The 21,581-nt window shown below is 41.7% G+C and overlaps 1 protein-coding gene across 1 annotated transcript in view; it reads left to right on the top strand.

Annotated features, from left to right (window-relative positions):
• The first annotated feature begins 936 nt into the window (after positions 1 to 936).
• LOC101159986 (synaptic vesicle glycoprotein 2B) overlaps positions 937 to 21,581 on the top strand; it is a 32,259-nt gene continuing 11,614 nt past the window's right edge. Inside the window, exons 1-7 of the mRNA XM_004069776.4 lie at positions 937 to 1,087; positions 6,467 to 6,979; positions 10,792 to 11,018; positions 16,349 to 16,529; positions 17,821 to 17,972; positions 18,369 to 18,502; positions 18,751 to 18,840. Of these exons, the coding sequence (XP_004069824.1) occupies positions 6,744 to 6,979; positions 10,792 to 11,018; positions 16,349 to 16,529; positions 17,821 to 17,972; positions 18,369 to 18,502; positions 18,751 to 18,840 (1,020 nt within the window). The 5' untranslated portion in view covers positions 937 to 1,087; positions 6,467 to 6,743. The remainder of the gene's footprint in view (positions 1,088 to 6,466; positions 6,980 to 10,791; positions 11,019 to 16,348; positions 16,530 to 17,820; positions 17,973 to 18,368; positions 18,503 to 18,750; positions 18,841 to 21,581) is intronic.

The following is a 21,581-nucleotide window of genomic DNA, read 5'->3' as shown; positions in this document are numbered from 1 at the left end:
AAACATAAAATAACAGGAAGTGCTGCTAAACGACTGTAGGCGTAAGAAAAAAACTGCAACCTCATGAGCAAAATGAGTTAAGGCAGCAATCTCCTCCACAGCATGTGAGGTCTGACTTTTTTTTTTAAATCTCCCTTTTACCAAAAAATAAGTACAAATTCTAAGCAGTTCAGAGTTTGCGAAGATGAGTGGTCGTTGATGAGAAGAAAAAGCCTCAGAGAGAGGTTGTGTCTTCTCTTCCTTTTTTGCATTTTCTCCATTATTCATCAATTAATTATGAAGCCTCAGCACAAAAAAGGAGCAGAATGAAGGAAGAACAAAAAACAACAACATAAAAATGGAGATTACATCTGAATTCAGCGTGTGACAATAGTTTTATAAAGTGACAGCTAAAAAGAAAAAAACGTTTATTCTTGGTTTTTTATACATATATATATATATATATATATATATATATATATATATATATATATATATATATATATATATATATATATATATATATATATATATATATATATATATATATATATATATATATATATATATATATATATATATTAAGTTTATTTAAGGTCAAATTAAAAAAGACCAGCCTGGTCAAAACCTTTCTAGATAATAAAAGAAAAGAAGATGTTGTTCCGATTCTAGAAGCTCCGGAACTTTTGCATCGTTCCAGAGAAATCTCATCCAGCCTCGCTGCTTTCCAGATCTGTCATTCCCCTCCTCCTCCTCGCTCTTCACCTCTCTTGCCTGAAACCCCCCCGCCAACCTTCATCTTCCACCCATCTGCCTCCTCCCCGCCCATCCCCACCCTCATTGTTTGCCCCCCTCCTGTAAGCCAGATGGCTCGCTCTGACTCTCAGTGCAGCAGGGTGGACTGTACCACTGCAGGTGAGGAGGGGGAGTTGAGGGGCTGTAGAGAGGAGGGACCGGGGGGGAGGTGAGGGCTGGAACATCCTTCCCTGCCCATAATCCTTCAGTTGTGCCTGTGTGTGGATGCTCTGCAGGTTTCCAAAGTGATCCATGAGTAAACGGACAGATCAGCTTGGATCTGAGCTCAGCAGCTTCAGTCAGACTCGTCCCGGTAAGAGAAGTGATGTTTTTGATGCTTTTTAGGAAAGATGCTGCATGTCAAAGTCTTCCCACATCCCGCCTGCATTTATTTTTTTACTAAAACATTTGCTCCTTGGAGGCAGAAATGACCGCTGGGATGACGCTGAGCGTTTAAAAAACCTGCTGTCCATTTTCCGCCTGACTACTGATCCATTTTGCAAAGATCTGAACTTTTCAATATGTTGATGCCCCCCTGTCAGCCAGTGTGCACTGCAGAGGATGACGAGTTTCTGACAAGGTGCAAAGTAAAAGAGGGCAGGGATCTATTTTTAACAAGCAGGAGGCTGGAAAGCTTCTATTCATTTGGGATTGCTTGCCAGCAGCATTATGTAATCAATGCACACACACCAATGCAAACACCGGTCTCATGTTACACTCTTTTTCCTTCCGTATGCACAGCAGCGGCGTGTACCCTGCTGTATCTGTCGAGTTATTCTCTGGGAAGGTTTGATGAGCTGACAACCTCCAGCTTCAGTTTGATCATCAACAAGATGATTTCTAAGATTTATTTCCAGACAAATACATTCTTCACTCCTGTTTGAATCCAAACAGAAAGTTTCACAAACACAGAAACGAACCATTCTCTTTATGGAACGTTATTTTTTTGTTTGAAGTGGATCCTCAATCACACACATTCTCAGCTTCATTTCAGCCAATCGTACATTCTCAAATGCTGACTTTTTGAATTTTTTTCATGAATCGTGCTCATTCAAATACACGCAGTCGTCTTGGAACAGAGACAAAAATGATCCTCTGATGTCATCTGCAACGCTTTGTATCATCAGAGTTTTAATCTCATGGATTTTCTTCTGGTAACCTCTCTGGTTTGGGTTCATGTAAACATAATTTATTACATAAACTTAGGTATAATAACTGAACAAAGCAGTGCAAGCCTCGTAAATCTTGCCCCAGGCTGTTTCTTTCACAGCTCTATTCTGACATGTAAAAAACTTGTTGTCATAGAATTCCGGCATGACACAAACCACAAGTGATGTCTCCTTCATGATGATTTTATGAACAGTTGGCACTTCCGTGTATTAAAAAGGACGCAATCCATACTTCACTACCAAATCCAAGTCCCTGATTGATCAAAATCAACTGGATTAACTTTCAAAGCGCATTCAATGGACGCTCATTTTGTACGTGGAACCTGAAAACAGACTTAAAAACTTGTGCAGCGTCGCATGAATGGGAGAGTTGAACTTTTCATTGGAAGTGGTTGCTTGAACGCGTGTTTCAGAGCTTCAGATTTACAATGAAAAGTTTGTTCTTTGTTTGTCTTCAATCATTTTCATTTTCACTCTTCAGTGTCACAACATTAAATCTACAGTTTGTAAAAAAAGCTGCAAACTTTAAATTCAAACTATGGCTTGAAATATTTGAAACTCTAGAATCTAAATTCAGAAGTAAAATCTTTACTATCAGGAAGATCAGAAAGAGAATAAAGTTAACCCTCAGCAACCTAATAATCAATGCTAGAAAGATCCGAAATTCCGCATGTTTTGCATTGTTATTGTAATTCTTATAGCTCCAAAAATAATTTTAAATGTGCCGAATGAGATGAAACCTTTTTTTGCAAACATTTTCCTTCAAAGAGCCATTTCTTCCCAGCGGTCTTTTAATTATGATTATGCCAGTTTTAGCCAAAATTTAAAAAAACCTGTGTTGTTTTCCAGTTGTTGTTATTGAAGGGTGGCAGTTGTGGGCAGGACTGTTGTAAATCAACCCCGCCCCCCCTTCCCCTCCGAGCTATTGCTGATAGCTCTCTGTTTATGCAAAGCACACGTCGCGAATAACAGCATTTTTTTTTAAGCAATACTCAATAATGCAATTCCCCCCCCCCCCCCCCCCCCCCACAGTTTTTTAAAATATGTCCTCTATCGTCAGAAAAATGCCACAAGAACATGTTAAAAACAGCAAAAGCATGATTTTCATCATCAAAGGTCTTTCAATACATTTCAGGCATGTGCATGCAGCTCTGGTACATTTCCTGACTTGAGCTTTAGCTTCTCACAGAAGGATGAGTTTGATAAAACTTTGATAAAAAACTGCAGTGTCCTTGTTTACTCCTCCATCAGATTAACAGGTTTTATGAAAGGTCTATGATAAACAGAGCGATCCGTGACGCAGACAGAAGAAAGTAACGCTGCCGTCTTTGCACGTTTTCATTTCCTTCTGAATGAGTTTATCTGATGGTTCTCCTCCCGCACTGTTCTCGTTTGTTTTTCACTGAAAACATTGTTGCAGGTTAAAAACAAAAATCACCAATGTAGCTTATTTTTCTATTTTGAAAACCTGGTTTCTTCAGGGTCAATTAGAAATTTGCTATGTTAAGAATAATGCTGCATCAGAAGAAGCTAAATTTTGAATAGACGGTGGCACAGATGCTATCATCACGTTCCTTTATGGAGAAAATAAAAAAAATAGATTTTGCACGGTCATGCAAATTGGTTTTTAGAAAAGTAAAGAAAAAAAAATTGGAGTTTTTGGGTAACATCAGTTCAGTCAAACCCAAACTGAAACTGCCAACCCAAAAAGCCAAGACCAACAATTAAAAACAAGTTTAGATATATATAAAAATATATACTGTACAGTGAGAAATACAATTATAAGACAGTCGTTTAAAATATCTATTTATAAATAGTACGTCTAGGTTGTAAGTAAATATTTTACAAACGCTTTTAAACACTACATGTCAAAAATCCTGATCTTTACCAATGATTCAATTCAGAATCAAACCAAGACATTATATTCCCCCCCAAAACAAACTCACACAAACATTCATGTTAATTGATGCTAAAGTTTGAAAAAAAGAGTTTTATGTATTGTTTAAACCTGACATGTTTAAAAATTACTGGATTTGACCAAATAAAAGGGAACCTCAAATTGATCCTTGTGGGACACCAATATAAACAAGCGTAAGCATAACTTATTCCTCTTAAAGCATACTGTTAACCAACAAAAAGTATAATTTCAAATTCCTGTCATCATTGCAGACAGAAACACATCATCCTTGGCTTTACATATTTGTTAGACTGTAACTAAATCAAGTTTGGTCTGATACACACATATAAACATTAGGTTCTGGCAAAATTTGGATATTTGTTGTAATAAAAACTGGCAGACGGCTGGTTCCAAATGCAGCAGATTTATTAGCAGAGCTAAAAGTCCACGAAGCAAAATCAAGGCAGGCAGGCAGGAGTTATTCGCGAGCATGGAAGCATAAGAGAAGAAACAGGGGTAGTAGGGATCCAGGCAAGATTCAGGGCAAGGCCCCGGCAGGAAAATGGAGTCAGAGACAAAACAGGGTCAGGAAATCAGAAGATCAGGTCTGGATATACTACTAAGTAATGCAGGCAAAGTGGCACAAACAACACTTCACACTGAGTGAGGCTCAGTAGATGCTTAAGTGTATTGTGAGTGATTACAAACAAAAGTCAGGTGTGTGGCATCCAGGAAGTGTCTGCTAGGGTTGCTGGGAGATGTAGTGCATTCAGTATTCTGGAGATGGTTCCCGGCTGTGACCAGAGGAGGAGACAGAACTCTGAATTCTGACATTTGCAATTATATTAAAAATAAAAGAAAACAGAGTGAAAAACAAGACTTTTTTGTATGTAATTCTGAAGTTACATTTTAAAGAGATAAATGGTCAATTAAATTTACCCAGCAAAAGGAAATAGAGTTAAAACCATAAAGGATTCAAAGCCAGAAAATCAAAACAGCTCTGACAGCTCACTGCAGATTTAACTAGAGCACGCAGTCACGTTCAGCACACAGATGAATGAAGCTGAATGGTGGGGAAATAAAGCGGAGCAACAAACACAAAGGTCTTCACCCTGACCATTAGTGGTAATCCGCTATAAATGTGCCAGAAAAACCTTCTGTAATCGTGAACATCCTCAGAGGACAGAAGAAACCACAGACGCTCTGTTTTGTTTGCGTTTTCACAGTAATCAGGTTAAGTGGGAAAAATTGGAAAGAAGTCAAACTTGCTTTTAAACAGAGGTCAGCTGAGGAAAGTTGATGTTTTCAGCATCCAAGGGCAACAGCCGGACCAGAAACGCTGTAGGGTCAGTAGAAGACATCAATCTGTTAGGGTTGGAAACTTGGTTCAGGTGTTTTTAGTTTGCTCCAGTTCATCTTCTGCTTCACCTACACCGTTTTACCTTGATCATCTGGCTGTTTCTTGTTCTTTAGGTCTTTGTGCATCCATGCTGTCTTCTACGGGTTCCCTGTAGTCCGTTGTGTCATTATCATCTTATAAGGAAGCTGTCACGGCTTGTATTGTGAAGTTTCTATTATATGAAGATAAATAGACTTAAAATTGTGTTTCCAGATTAAAAAATGCTGTTTGAAAAAGTTTGTAGTTGTGATGTAGGTGCTGCAACAATTGACAGGCCACAAGCTCCCCGTTCTCCTCTATTGTAATGCATTCTTTTGCAGACAAATAGATCCATGTATGTCTTGGTTTTCCTCGTCTGAGCCGGCATCTGGCTCAAAACCGTACAGCTCCAATATTGCTCGCCATTTTTGTTGGACTGGCAACGTTAGGTTGAGGTTGTAAGTCCGTCCCACAACTTAGGTGAATTTTCTAAAGAACAACTGTCGCTTTGCAGAAACTATGTCCTGAAAAACAACACGGGCTTTGGGATTTAGGCTAAAACGTCTTATAATTATTAAAAAAACACCTGGAACACTTTGAAAATAGCTCATCAGATGATCAGTGGGACATTAACGTCTTCTCCTTTCTTTGTTTGTACTGAAAGCGATTTCAAAATTGGGTGAATTTGTCCTCTGTGAGAATAATACAGTTCTATTCTATTCTAAAAGTTTCACCACTCATCCCGGTGGTTTTATCAGTCTGAGAGGGTTCAAGCCCCACACATATATACTCAACAGTTTCTTTTATTTAATCCTTTTTTCTTCATCTTTATTTTCTTGCTTTCTCGGTCCACCCTCATCATGTCCCGATGTAATCGACTGCACTGAACTAACGTAACGCAGTAACTAAATTGTCAGAAGTATGGAGAGATTGTTGTGCCATTATTCCAAGCGCAACACTCACTGTTTTTAAGTGCAAATTAAATATTTCACTCCATACAGATGAACCTGCGAGAATCTATAAATGCTGAAGATAATTTTAACGTGTCCCATGGTAAAGAGGCGTCAGTCTAGCCTTTAAAAGCCTTTTCGTGTCCTAAAAGAGCTTCAAAGGAGATCTGAAGGTCCAAGATAAATGCTGGAAAAGGGAAGAATGCTTAATTCAGTGCAAGCTGCTGAGATGTTTGCATGGGAGAAGCAGTTGTGTGAGATTGAGGAATTTACAAGAGTTTTTATTCCCTGTTTGCAGGTGTGAATTCTGAAGGCAAGGGATGCTGGGAACCTGGAGTTTCACCATGAAAACACACAACACCTGAAACTGCGTCAGACGGACGGAAAGACGTTTCTTCGTTTCACACCAGTGCTGTTTTAGAGTGGCTGAACCTGCCATTCTGAGCTTTTACCAATTATTTTCACAGATACTAAAATATTCAATTCCTTTTGGCTCAAGTCCACACGACTGACTGAACCTCTTCATCTGCAGTACATCATTAGTGCAGAGCTGAGTCTCATCTTTGAAAGGCAGAATGGCGGACCCTTACCAGAACAACATATACCACCAGGGGGGTGGAGACAGATACGGGACGTATGGAGAAGGAGGTGGCCATGATGGGTATGGCTATCAGGCAGACTACTCCCCTCAGGACGAAGATGCAGCGAGCGACGCCACCGAAGGACACGATGAAGAAGATCAGATGTATGAAGGAGAGTATCAGGGAATCCCACATCCTGATGAGATGAAGGCTGCGCAGAGAGCTGCACGGTGAGGCGCAGTGAAGGGTGAAGTGTGGTGGAGGTGGGGGCTGCCGGGTGACATCACCCACTGAGGGAGCATGTGCAGACAAGAGTGACATGTGGAGAGTCACAGGATTCATAATAATGCAGATTAATTGAATTATTTCAAACATTTCAGTAAAATAAGAGGAAAAAAAATAAAATACATTGATAAGTCAGTGGGCTGTGTTCTTGACTCACGCCAAAAAGGCCGGCCTGGTTTGAATCCCAGTTGGCTTCTTTTTGTGTGGAGTTTGCATGCTTTGAGGCCCTGGTTTGGACACTGTTTCCTCCCACTGTCCAAAAACATGATTGATAGATTAATTGATGTCTCTAAATTGTCCCTAAGTGTGCATTTGAGTGTGTGGCACTGCAAAAGGCTGGTGACCTGTTCAGGGTGAACCTCGTCTTCACCCAACAATAGCTGGGTTGGCTCCAGCAACCCCATGACCCCTAAAGGGATTCATCGGGTTCTGAGGATGGATGGATGCATAATGCTATCTTCTTGCCATTATAATTAATACCATTATAATTAATTAATAACATTATAATTATATACATTATTATTGCTCCTGATTATTAAATAGACATATTTCTATAGTACACATTAATCCATTAAATATAATGATTGTCAAATACATTATTAATTGAAAAAGTACAAAGTAAAGTAATTTTTTAAAACTCTGCTGAATGTTAAAATTGAGGAAATTTTCTTATTTTTTATTACAGTTTATTTTATTTATTTTTTGGTAAAAACTAACTTAAAAAGTTTAACATTTACTTTACTCCACACACGATTTAATTGCCAAACTGTTTGTTGTTCTCTGTTCTCTGCTTCTTGCTGGTCCTGAGTCCAGTTTGCAGACATTGCTGCTTGCAGGAATTCAGAACTTTTTAAAAAGTCTCACTATAACTTCTCTTAGTTATTTTGCTGCTGTTGGTGTTACGGCCCATTTGGAGGAGACAACAGTTCTGAAACGTCTAATTCAGTGTTTCTCAACCTTTTTTGATACAAGGCACACGTTTTCCTTGGCAAAAATCCTGCAGCACACCAGCAACCAAAAGAAAAAGTGAAATTCTGTAGTCTGTATTGATCTACAGTTTCTCCACAAGCTCACATGTATTTTTTTTAATAATTGAGGCACAAAAAATGTAAAGTGTTAGCTGATTTTCCTAAAAGTTGTGATAGTTTTTAACTAAATTAGTTGAAAACTTGCCCAGGTAGTAGTTTTTCCCTACAGTTTATTAAAATGCCGCTTCATGTAACCACACAAAAAACAAATAAAATGAATTTCTTTCTAAACAGTAATTTAGTTTTTTGAAAATATTTTTTTATGTTTGTGCAAGAGCAACTCTAATTTTTGGACAAAAATATAATCACAGCATTTTTGTTAGGTTTTAGACAAAAAAGACCGACATTTTTTTCAAAAGAGACTGAAGTCTGAAATATAATTTTTCCTTTAATCCAGACATATTTGTCTTTAGCAATGGTGACAGTAGTTGCTATACGGTAGATACAACGATTCAGAGAAACTTGGACTACTGTCGACTGGTTTCAACACGGAGGCGCCCGTATCAGGAAGCAATGGTACTTTGTATCCGGGACGGGTAAAGCTGTCCATTGTTTTGACAGTCAATAAAGCGCAGTAAGAGACACGTTACACGAACCCAATGCATCATGGGAATTGTGGTGAAAAGCAGTGACGCTGATGTTAGACAGACTCACTTTTCTGAGATTCATCATGTCATTCACTTTTTACACAGTCTGACACTAGATCCTGCAGGAAGCTAGGGGTGTACAGATGATGATTCGGGATTCGCATGGATCACTAGCCGCTGTTCTTCACAGACGTGTACCGCGGATTGCCCCCCACCCCTCTTTTCTCCCTCAGCACGCTTCATTTAAATTAATTACTTGTTCTCATTGAGCGCGATTCGCGCATCAAATCCGCGTCATCCGCTTTTGTTTTTACCCGCGTCATAGTCGCTGTGGGACGTTTGTCCAAAAGTGTGTTTATAAACCTGAAACTCCTGACGCATGTGGGTGGAGCTACCATCAAAAGTTTATCTCGCTGTCCTTATGAAAACACGGAAGATTCTGAGAGCTCCACAGAGCTGGCAGGAAATTACTCAGTGTGAAACCTGAGCCATTGTTGATGAACACAGAGCTGATATTCTGCTGATGATAAATGTTTTATAGATCTGTGAAAATGAGTAATTTTCCAATCTTGGCACACCAGTGTGCTGCGCAATACTACACTGGTTAAAAAACCATTGTCTAATTTATTTCACAAGAAGTGATTTAATTGTGTCAACATCTCACCACTCCCATGGTTCATTGTTGCACTCTGAGGCAGATGATCCACATTCGGATTTTTCTAACACAATGTGTTTCTGTCCATTAATTGCAGAGATAAAATCAGACCACTTAGAAAAGCAAACAAGGTGCGTTTACGAGGATTCATGTGTCTGCTGCTAAAAAGGAAAAGTCAGTGTGTAACCCGAAGCTGGTTAAAACTGTCCTGCACTGTATGTGAGCTCTCTGATTTTAGTTCATCCTTCACTCTAATGAATATAGGCAGCAGACTGCAAAGATTAAATCTTAAGATAATTTCCCTTGTTTTAAACAATTTGTCCTGTTATTTGTAAACAATATTCTTATTGAGAAGTTTTACAATCACAAAATATTCTTAGTTTCAGAAAACCTGTCTTAGTGACCAGAAATGTTTTGAAATTATTCTTGGTAAAACCGTTTTTCTCCTGTAAATTTGTGTTTTTTTTTAACAGTATTAGATTAGATCAGATCAGATCAGATCAGATCAGATCAGATCAGAACAGACAGACAGACAGACAGACAGACAGACAGACAGACAGACAGACAGACAGACAGACAGACAGACAGACAGATAGAATTTGTCCAGACTCGCAGTCCAATCAATCATAAAAATACACACAAATGCAATATAATAAAAGATGCAATGCCAGGATAACACAAGATAAAAATGTTATTATACAAAAAAATCTAAAAGTACAATAAAAAAGTTATTAAAATGTCTTAAAATAAATGTATAACATAAAAAAGTATAAGTAAGATAAGGATAGTTATTATGAGTGGCTGTTTAGACAGTAAAAAAGAATCCAACAGTTCCTCCCTTGTGAGCTTGACAATTCCACTTATGGTCTTTTTTTTCTAGAGCTTTAAATTGAATGTGCCAAATCAGCAATAAAACAAAAAGACTTTTGTACATTTTAAAATAGAGAGTTTGAAGTCCCAGACTTAAATCCTTCTTGTTACTCGGAATAAGCCTCAGATAAAGACTCAGGACTCCAGTCTCTGATGTGTAATATTGTACAGAGTTTTATGTTCCCCCCATTTAAAGTACTTTCCTTCAATGATATATCTGAACAAATTAGATACTAAGGATGTGCCGCCGAACAGACAAAGAAAACCGAACGTGCAGTCACTATTGTGAGAGAGAACTGTTGTGACCCTTTTTAACTCCCAAAGAATCTAGATGTTTGTGTTAGCTTCAAATCCTTTTGGCTGATGTAAAATATTAGTCTCATTGTAAGTATTTTGTTCTACTATGTATAAAACAGTTTCCATCAAGTGGTCCTAAACTGTCCAATATGGTACTAATTGATATTATCAGTCATTTGGAAAACTCCAAAACACAGAAACACTGAAACTCTGAATCAAAGTGTTTGAATAAAGTCACTGCTTAAGTTCTCTTTTGATGAAAACATTGACATATTTGACATTATGTGGCCAACAACAGGTTTGATTTCTCCTTGTTTCAGGGCGAAGGACAGATCAGCCGGCAGCGCCGTTTCTGAACTTGAGGAGCTGGCGGAACAGTATGAGGACATCATGGAGGACTGTGGCCACGGACGTTTCCAGTGGACTCTCTTCTTGGTGCTGGGTTTGGCTCTGATGGCTGATGGGGTCGAGTGTTTTGTGGTTGCATTCGTTCTGCCGTCTGCAGAGAAGGACTTGTGTCTGTCCAACGCAGAGAAAGGAATGCTGGGTGAGGCCACTTGCTTGTCTGTGTTAATCCGTAATGAGAGAAGTGTTTGACGGTTCAGAATAGTTTGTTTTCTGTTATCATGGCTGCTTCTGCAACGACTTTCAAAGTTTCTGTTTGGGAGTTCGAAACAGAGATCTCCGGTAGACGCCAGTCTGAATACAGACCAAACGCAAGGTTCAGGACTCAATCCGTACCGAATTAAGGGGACTCTGTCCAAACCAATGGACCTTTCAAGTCAAAATAGACCTACACCGTAAAACAAAACAATGAAAGTAGTGAGAATACGTCCAAATTTATTTAAAATCCAGGTCACTTGATAGTACCACACTATATAGTCTTTTTAGTTTTTGGAAGTAGTGAGGGAATTCAGACATAGCCTCAGTGTACACCACTCAGTCCACAAGCTTGTTGTTAAAATTCAGGGGCAAACTTGTTGCTGCTGAAAGGTGACAGAGCAGGGGTATTTGAGGTCCATTTTGGTCATGTAAATCATAAATTCCAGGGATTGTTGACAGGATTTTCACTGACTGGATTGATGTTCCTTCAATCTCTGAAGAGTTCAACAGAAAAGGAATTCTGTTTATTAAGCATGAAGCCCCAAAGCCCCTTTTATTTCCTGAAGTGAGACGTTCAGTGCTGCGTTAAAACACGTGAAATAAAGTGTGGTAATGCCTGAAAGCTTCTTCGAGTGAGTCATCACTTTCTTTCTCGCTAAAGTGTAATTAGCTAATGAGCTCTAGACAGAGGGGAATGGCTCTGCAGTTTGTTGTAAAACAGCTGATACCAAGTGGATGGATTTCTCATCCTAAGTGAAACTCAGAGTGGATTTTTATTTATTGTGTTTACCCCAAAGTAAGACGATTTCTCACCCTCCAAATGTAAGATGGGGAGAGTGGAATGACTGAACAGCCAGATCAGAATAAGTGGATGGACCAGAGTAGACTATACGCTGGTGTTCAGAAGAATTCTATATGATGCAGTTCATTGACTTCACGTTGTGTTTATTAGGCAGAGAAGTCTATTTATTAAGGGGCTACCAAATAAATGCAGCCCTGACAGAGTCAGTAAGCCATTTGTCCCCAGAGGCAGGGCAAGCATTAATGGGAGATGAAGGAGAGCAGAGAAAGACAGAGAGTGAGGCAATGGACTTTCATGACTCCATAAATCTCTGCTAATCTGGTTGGTAGGCTGGGCACATTTATCAATTTAAAATTATTTATTAAACCCACCTACCAACAGCTGACTGTATATGAGAACTGGATTGAGTGACTCCTCCCCTCTTCCAAAGAGGAAGTACGGTACCTGCTGGCTCCAAGAAGCCAAAATCCCATAGACTTCTATAGAGAAATATACAGCTATGGTCTGAATAGCCATTCTTGCTGTGCTACCTTTATTTAAAAGATTTTGGACAATCCTATTTTTTTCATGATATTTATTTTGTAGTGCAAGTTATACAAGTTATAAACTGGCCAATCCGATGCCTCAATAAAATTATGTGGTCTCACGTTAAATGTTTGAAACGTTTGATTCTCAGATTTTGTGTAGCCTGCTTTTAGTGGTAGGGGTGTGGACTTCTAATGAGCTCACTCCTGATTGGTTGCCATTAAAACGTTGACTCAGACAGACTCGTATCTATTGCTTCTTACTGACGATGTCTGACTCCAACATGTCGGCATTCAAATCCCCCCAAAAATGGCAACTGAGTTGACTTAATTTCGTAGGAGCTGAATTCAAAACAGAAAGAAAAGCAGTTTTACTTAAATAACACTATTTAGAATCCAAAAGAATAAGATCAAAGGTGGACATCAGAAACCACAAACAAACCGCACTTGTCTCATGATGAGCAAATGTTAAGCCCCTGTTCGGTCTTTCACAAAGATAATAATAATAATAATAATGGATTGGATTTTTCTGCACTTTTCCAGACGCTCAAAGCGCTCACGTTGTGTCCATTATTCATTCACTCCTCATTCATACTTGGTGATGGTAGCTACTGTTGTAGCCACAGCTGCCCTGGGGCAGACTGACAGAGGCTTGGCTGCCAGTTCGCGCCTACGGCCCCTCTGACCATCACCGGGATCATTCATGCACATTCACACACCAGTGGAGCCACACTGGAGGCAAGGAGGGTGAAGTGTCTTGCCCAAAGACACAACGACATTTGGCTGGTGGGACCCGCCGACCCTTCGATCATTGGACGACCCGCTCAACCGCCTGAGCCACTGTCGCCCTGGATCCAAAATGATGTGTTTATTTAAAGCTCCAGTATTGTTGAAGATGTTAAAAATGGTTTTGCTCTAAACGGCAAAAGAGTCACAACTCTTCTTGCTTGAGTCAAATTTTGTTTAAAATAGAATCCAGGCTGAAAATGGGCAGCTCCATCTTGTTTTTTTTACTGTGTGACATCACAACAATAGAGAACATCAAAGTAAAAGTGGTGTGGCTGCTTGGTCTTTTGGTTTAATTCAAAATCATTGGGAAAAAAGAGCTAAAAAGGGTATTTTTCTGTATCTGCTTTGGCGGGAAAATGTCTTCAGTCACTGTTTTCCAATCTATAGACAACAGACATATTTGTGAATCAATCTCTGACTTCTTAGTGGCCTGGAGTCTAGTGACATTGCAACCCAGCTCCAGTTAGAACTACAGTTTTAAGGGTTTTTTTTTTTTTTTTTTTTAAGTTTGATAAAACTTTAAGATAAACACTATAAATCAGCAAATAACTACACCATGTAGGACAGAGTAGGGCTAATGGGAATGCAGCTACATTTGTCTGTCTTCCCGTCTACCTAGAATTTTGCTTTTATATTCATCCATCATAGTAATTTACTACAAACCTCTGCCTGCCGCTCACCAGTCTGCCTGTTTTATGTCTACATCCAGTAAAAATAGCTTCCTCCTGCACTCTCACAATATCCTCCTGTTTTGTTTTCACAAAACAGTGTGTGTATATTTGTGTGTGTGCACGGCTGAGCCAGCATTGCCCTCTCTTCTGACCTTGGAAGCGGCTGCGCAGCATCCTTACTGCGCTCCATCTTCGCATCTCTCTGTTTGTTTGAAATCTGAAACTCTTGCAGGATGAGTCAGCCCACTCCCACTGGCCAGCCATCTGCTCTCTGGGGTGAGGTTCTGTCGGTCTGCCAGTCTCCTACGTCATGATTGGCTGAAGCTAGATCAAGTAGAAAGGTCTGGAACTAGCTGAGATTGCTGACGTGAAGCAGACCGGAAAAAACCAGCAATAAAGTTTATCTTGTTTGCAGGGCGTTGTGCCTGAAAAACCGAATGTTAAAACTGAAAGAACCAATGTTTACTTCTAAACCATCTTTTAGACTCATTTTTTTTTATATCATCTAATGTTTAATTTATCTTGTTTGTTTATTGCTTAATTGTGTCTCTCAAATGCCACACAACTTAAAACAAGTAAAGGGTATATTTTGTACATTTTTCCCCCCAACAGAACTAGATTTTGTTGATTTGGACCAAAGACATCAAAGCTGTTCAGTTTTCTGTAAAGTAGGAAAATAATAATGCACAATCATTTGCTCTGATAATTTCTGAGCTTTATGACACTGCATGTGAAAAAAATCAAAGTATCACTTCTTCCAAACTTCCTGCCACACTGCAGGCAAAGATCATCTTGCCGCTGAAATTCTTCTCGCGTCTAGAGACACTTCTGACCTACTCCATCGCCACATTCCTTGCAGGGTTTTTCTGCGGTGTGGATCCTGGTGTGCACCGCCAGGTGGTTCCTTTGGGCAAATCAGTGATCATATCTTTGCAAGAATGCTTTATCCCTGATCTTGTCATGTGGATCTTCAGCTCATAGTTGTGAACGAAAACATTAAATCCATTTCCTACAGGAAAAGATCTTTGTCATCTGATTGGCATCATTGGCGTCCCTTCTGGAAGTAGATATTTGGTCTGCAACAGCGCGACCCTGACTTTCAGACACAGCAGATCTGTCCACACTTCTGACGCAAAGTCTATTCCTCTGATCTCAGTTCTTTAGGTCTGTCCTTTCATCTCCATTCAAGCTCCAAACGGAGAGCTGCTGACTGTTTGGACCTGCTTTGGTCCTTCCTTTCTCCTCCGCAGGACTCATCAACTCAGTGTCAGTGTCCTGCCTTGGTCTGATCTGCTCTTTATCCTGACTGCTGCTTCCTTTGTGGTTTCAGAGGTCCGTTCTTGCTTGTTTACCGGGGGACACGTTTCTCTGGTTGTGCGTGACTTTCTGGCACAGAAGTGCCGTTCTTATCTTTAACATGACTCCTGTTTTCTTTATACTCTGGTTCATCTTTTCTCAGGTCTTGGGGATGTTCTCCTCTTTGGATTATAAATGGACAGCAGTGGTCCAAGAGAAGGGCTCTGAGCGCTTCAGCTCTGCTCTGCTCTTACCATCATCATTGGAAGGCACCATCATGTTACCCGTGCCTGTTTTCCATCAAAATCTCTTTGTTGTTCTTTAATCTGGAGAGGTTCCGGCTCCTGCTTTACTCTGATTTAGATGATCAGCTGATCCAGAGCTGCTGATCACCTACAAGCTCATCTTTGCACAATTAATGTTGGGGGAAGGATACAATGTGGAGCTGAAGCTGAGGCTTCCAGCAGATATCTAGCAGTCTGCGCTGGTGGTCGATCTCCTTATACTGGACAATGGTTTTCCCGAAATGCCTGAACATTTCGCCAGCAGCAACTATAGTCTCTTCCTGATAAACTCCTTAAGCCTTAGTCACTTGCATCTGGGCAGGAGTTGACATTGCTGGAAATTCCCCCCTTTAGGCTTCCCCCTCATGGCCACCTAAAGGGATGTCATGAAAATAGAATGTACCATTTTCATGCGTGGGGTAAGTGTATGACAGTGTATGTATGACAGTGAGGCTGCACGCAAGGAGCACATTCTTATCATGTGAAGATCACATTAACAGCACAAACCGGCTCCCCCCAAACCCCCCAGGATTTTAGGGTGGTTGAAAGATAAAAATCTGTACAACACGTCTGCATGCACGTCTTACTTTCCCTTTTGTGTTGTATAAGTGTTCGCCATGACCTGTAGAAAAATATGTGCATTAAAATTTTTGCTTTACAGGTTCACAGAACGGTCTATGACCTTGATATCTACTGCAGGCCACCTGCATGACCCTGACAGGTTTGCCCATTTTTCTGCAAGCAGACAGGGCAGTTGTAACTTAGGCATTAAGAGAATAAACAGAAGACATTGTTCCTGCAGCTTCCCCATCACTCACAAATATAACTGCCGTTGCACTTTTTTGCTTTTTGTTTATCTAAGAAGAATACTAAAGTTCCTTTTTTCCTGTTTCTTCATCTGTGTTTAGGTTTGGTTGTCTTTCTGAGCATGATGGTGGGAGCGTTCCTGTGGGGTGGCCTGGCAGATAAAGTGGGCCGCCGGCGCTGTTTAAAGGTGGCTCTCGGGATAAACTGCATCTTTGCCTTCCTTTCATCGTTTGCTCAGGATTATGGTTTCTTCCTGTTCTTCCGGCTGCTCTCTGGCATCGGGTAACCGCTAATCTTTTTTTCAGAGAAACATAAATTGCACAGTTTTAAAAATGTTTCGCAATTTCTCTTTAAAAAGCTTGATTTACATTTCTTATCCCTGTTAAATTGTTATTATTTTGTAGTTTGGCATTCAATTTTCTTTTATATTTTCTTAATAATTTATATAAAATGCATTATGATGTCACACAATTTTGCAGCTTTTATTTTTTCTTGGCAAATTTTTTTTTTTTATTTCAATCCTCTGTACCATTTTGTAATTAACAGCCACCATTTAGGATCGGAACTCTAAATGTAAAGCCCTTCACTTAAAGCGTTCTTTGAAGGCAAATCTGTAAAATGAGTGTGATTTCCAATAAACGCTCCTCTATTTACAAAAACCCTGCCAGTAGGGGGCGCTCCAGTTAAAGTTCTCATTTGTGAACAAAAATGAGGATAACAAAAATGAATAAAGGTTTGGTGATCCCCAAAACATGTAAATGTTTCATTTTTAACAAATAAAATAGGCAAAATGATATTAAAATATGAAAAATCAATTTCTTCCTTTTTAGAATTTTGTCTTTTTTCAGTGAGTTGTCGCTCAGTTCTTTGAAACTGAATTAAAAGCTATGAGCTGCTTTGATTTGCATCGTGCAATTTCTCGTGGTTCTTCTCGGAAAATGTGGTGAGATACTCAAAGAATTGAACTAAAATTCACTGTTAGATTTGAAAGCTTAATTTAGCTTTGTACACAGTTTGTATCAAAAGTGGCCTCAACACATTTGCTAAAAGTTACAATTTTAAACTGGACTTTTATCAAAGATGCTGGATTTTTTTGTTGCTTTTAAGCTCACAGATGAGTCATATTTCTCAGATTTTCTTGAGTATGTAGTAGTAAATGTTATTTTGCATTTTGCAAGAAAAGATTCATCCCTTAAAGCTGCAGCTGTTAAACGTAAACAGAAGAACCCAGCGAGCCGCTCAGTCTGAACACTTTAGTCTGCATAGAGCTGGGTTGCAGCGATGCAGCAGATTTCTTTACAGAATAAATGTTTGACTCTCGGACAAGGTCACTAACAGATCTCAGTGCAGTGCCAAATTGTGGCTTTAAAGGGGCCGGCTGGTTCTCTGCAGCATCTATGATCTGATACTCTCAAAGCTAAATCTTAGGCACTAAAGAAACTACATAATATCCACATATGTCTGCATAAACTTTTAAAATCAGTTTATCATCTTTCATGCGTGATTGTCAAAGATGCATTTTTTTTTCTTCTTGAAGGTGTTTTTCTGAATTCCTGCTTCTTTCTGCTTCCAGGATTGGAGGCACTGTGCCCATTGTTTATTCCTACTTCTCAGAGTTCCTTCAGATGGACAAAAGAGGGGAGCATCTATCCTGGCTCTGCATGTTTTGGATGATTGGAGGCATCTATGCCTCCTTCACAGCCTGGGGAATCATCCCCAGTTATGGTAGGACCTCCAAGTGCTTGTCTTTTCTGCAGCTGCTTTAAGGAAAGTTTAACAGCTTCACAATCAAACAAAAAAGAAGATGAAAAACTGTGATTGTCTTCATTCCAGCATTCTGCTGCTCCATCATCTCCTCATTTTTGAATTTAGATTGTTGTGTATTCAGGTGTTCTGCTTTCATGATAAAGAAGTTGCATAAAATAATTTACATTCCTGTTCCATCAGTTCTGCTTTTGATCTTGAAAATTTTATTATGCTGTAGTTTGAAAAGTAGCTTTACTGTGTCTATCTGTGCTTTTACTCTCATATCTACAGTGAGGTGCGTTGAAAATATAATGCACAGAGTTTATACATGTTTTTTGCATGAATACTAGAGAGGATGTTTCTGTGTGTTCGCAGGTTGGGGCTTAAGCATGGGCACAGAGTTTCAGTTCCACAGCTGGCGGATCTTTGTCCTCGTTGCAGTTCTTCCTGCTGTTGCCTCTCTGATTGGACTCCTTTTCATGCCTGAAAGTCCTCGCTTCCTGCTAGAGGTGAGCACAGAACTTTAACATTTCAGAGTAATCTGATTACTCCTACCGTATAACTAAAACGGAGTGTCTCTAAGGGTTGCACTAAAAACAAATAAGCAAAGCAAACGACAGCTGTGTTGTTTATATCTAATCAATAATGGTTCAGAATTTGGTTCTGAAGGTTCCTCTCATTGGATAGAACTCGTCCTACCACTTGTATGTTCTGTTGTGTGTATAATTGTGTGTCTGTGTGTGTGTATGTGAAACAGAATGCCAAACACGATGAGGCGTGGATGATCCTGAAGCGGATCCATGACACCAACTGGAGAGCCAAGGGTCAACCAGAGAAGGTCTTCACTGTGAGTGAAAATGATGATGATAATGAAGCATATTTGTGTAATCGGCAGAGATGAGCACAAGGGTGTCCATCAGTACACCTGGTATCAGGACGCCCTAGGCAGGAGGTCAATGATCGACTTTGTAGTTGTTTCAGGTGACCTTCGGCCCTGTGTCTTGGACACTCGGGTGAAGAGAGGGGCGGAGCTGTCCACCGATCACTACCTGGTGGTGAGTTGGATTCGCTGGCAGGGAAGGAGGCCGGAAAGACTTGGAAGACCCAAACGTACTGTGAGGGTCTGCTGGGAACGTCTGGCCGAGCCCTCTGTCAGGGAAGTCTTTAACTCCCACATCCGGGAGAACTTCAAACAGGTACCGGGGGAGGTTGGGGACATTGAGTCCGAGTGGACCATGTTTTCCACCTCCATTGTCTCTGCTGCTGCTCGGAGCTGTGGTCGCAAGGTCTCTGGTGCCTGTCGCGGCGGTAACCCCAGAACCCGGTGGTGGACACCGGAAGTAAGGGATGCCGTCAAGCTGAAGAAGGAGTCCTACCAGGCCTGGCTGGCCTGCGGGACTCCAGAGGCAGCTGACAGGTACCGGCAGTCTAAGCGAGCTGCGGCCCGGACTGTTGCGGAGGCGAAAACTCGGTCCTGGGAGGAGTTCGGTGAGGCCATGGAGAAGGACTATCGGTTGGCCTCAAAGAGATTCTGGCAAACCATCCGACGACTCAGGAGGGGAAAGCAGTTCTCCACAGGCACCGTTTTCAGTGCAGGTGGGGAGCTGTTGACTTCGACTGGGGACATTGTCGGGCGGTGGAAGGAGTACTTCGAGGATCTCCTCAATCCCACTGACACGCCTTCTTTTGAAGAAGTGGAGAATGAGGATTTTGGGGTGGGGCTGTCCATTACCCGGGCTGAAGTCACTGAGGTAGTCAACGAGCTCCTCGGTGGCAAGGCCCCGGGGGTGGATGAAGTCCGCCCTGAGCACCTCAAGTCTCTGGATGCTGTGGGAGTGTCTTGGCTGACACGTCTCTGCAGCATCGCGTGGCGGTCGGGAACCGTACCACTGGACTGGCAGACAGGGGTGGTGGTTCCCCTCTTTAAGAAGGGGGACCGGAGGGTGTGTTCCAACCATAGGGGAATTACACTCCTCAGCCTCCCTGGGAAAGTCTATGCCAGGGTACTAGAGAGGAGAGTCCGTCCGATAGTCGAACCTCGGATCCAGGAACAACAGTGCGGTTTCCGTCCTGGTCGTGGAACAGTGGACCAGCTCTACACCCTATCTAGGGTGCTGGAGGGTTTGTGGGAGTTCGCTCATCCAGTCCATATGTGTTTTGTGGATTTGGAGAAGGCGTTCGACCGCGTCCCCCGTGGCATCCTGTGGGGGGTGCTCTGGGAGTATGGGGTCCGGGGAGCCTTACTGAGGGCTGTCCGGTCTCTGTATGACCGGAGTAGGAGCTTGGTCCGCATAGCCGGCAGTAAGTCAGACCTGTTCCCGGTCCACGTTGGACTCCGGCAGGGCTGCCCTCTATCACCGGTTCTGTTCATAGTTTTTATGGACAGAATTTCTAGGCGCAGCCAGGGGCCGGAAGGGATCTGGTTTGGGGACCACAGGATTTCCTCTCTGCTTTTTGCAGATGATGTTGTCCTGTTGGCTTTATCGAACCGGGACCTCCAGCGTGCATTGGGGCGGTTTGCGGCCGAGTGTGAAGCGGCTGGGATGAGGGTCAGCACCGCTAAATCTGAGGCCATGGTCCTTGACCGGAGAAAGGTAGTTTGCCATCTCTCGGTTGGTGGAGTGTCCTTGCCCCAGGTGGAGGAGTTTAAATATCTTGGGGTCTTGTTCACGAGTGAGGGAAGATCGGAGCGTGAGATTGACAGGCGGATCGGAGCAGCGTCCGTAGTTATGCGGTCGCTCTATCGGTCCGTCGTGGTGAAGAGAGAGCTGAGCCGAAAAGCAAAGCTCTCAATTTACCGGTCGATCTACGTTCCAGTACTCACCTATGGTCATGAGCTATGGGTCATGACCGAAAGAACGAGGTCCCGAATACAAGCGGCTGAAATGAGCTTCCTCCGCAGGGTGGCTGGGCGCTCCCTTAGAGATAGGGTGAGAAGCTCGGTCACCCGCGGAGAGCTCGGAGTAGAACCGCTTCTCCTCCACATCGAAAGGAGCCAGTTGAGGTGGCTCGGGCATCTAGTTCGGATGCCTCCTGGACGCCTCCCTGGAGAGGTGTTCCGGGCATGTCCCACTGGGCGGAGGCCCCGGGGAAGACCCAGGACACGCTGGAGAGACTACGTCTCTCGGCTGGCCTGGGAACGTCTCGGGGTCCCCCCAGAGGAGCTGGAGGAAGTGGCTGGGGTGAGGGAAGTCTGGGCATCTCTGCTCAGTCTGCTGCCCCCGCGACCCGGTCCCGGATAAGCGGAGGAAGATGGATGGATGGATGGCAGAGATGATGACCACAAAGAACTTGATCGTTGAAATGACAGAAGCGCTCTGAGAGTTTGAGATTTTTCCTTTTTTCACTAGATTAACAAACAAGTCAATTAGGTAGTTGAATCTTTAGTTCATACTGTTGATTATAGTCACATTCAAAAATGAGCCAAATAAACCCTCAGTTAATGCCTTTGTCATCTGTACCTGTACGGGAGATTACCTGTACAGGTGTTGCAGGTTTTTGTGTTTTCTGGGAGAGTTGTAGACAGGAAGCAGTGCAGGTGTGTCTTGCAGTTCCCTTGAGGCTCGTGCTGCCACTCTAAGGGATGTC

The sequence above is a fragment of the Oryzias latipes genome, chromosome 6 (genome assembly GCF_053564925.1).
Source record: "Oryzias latipes strain Hd-rR chromosome 6, Olatipes_Hd-rR_3.1".
NCBI classification, from domain to species: Eukaryota; Metazoa; Chordata; class Actinopteri; order Beloniformes; family Adrianichthyidae; genus Oryzias; species Oryzias latipes.
The sequence above is the reverse complement of the archived record's forward strand: the minus strand, read 5'-3'. Positions and strand labels throughout refer to the sequence as shown.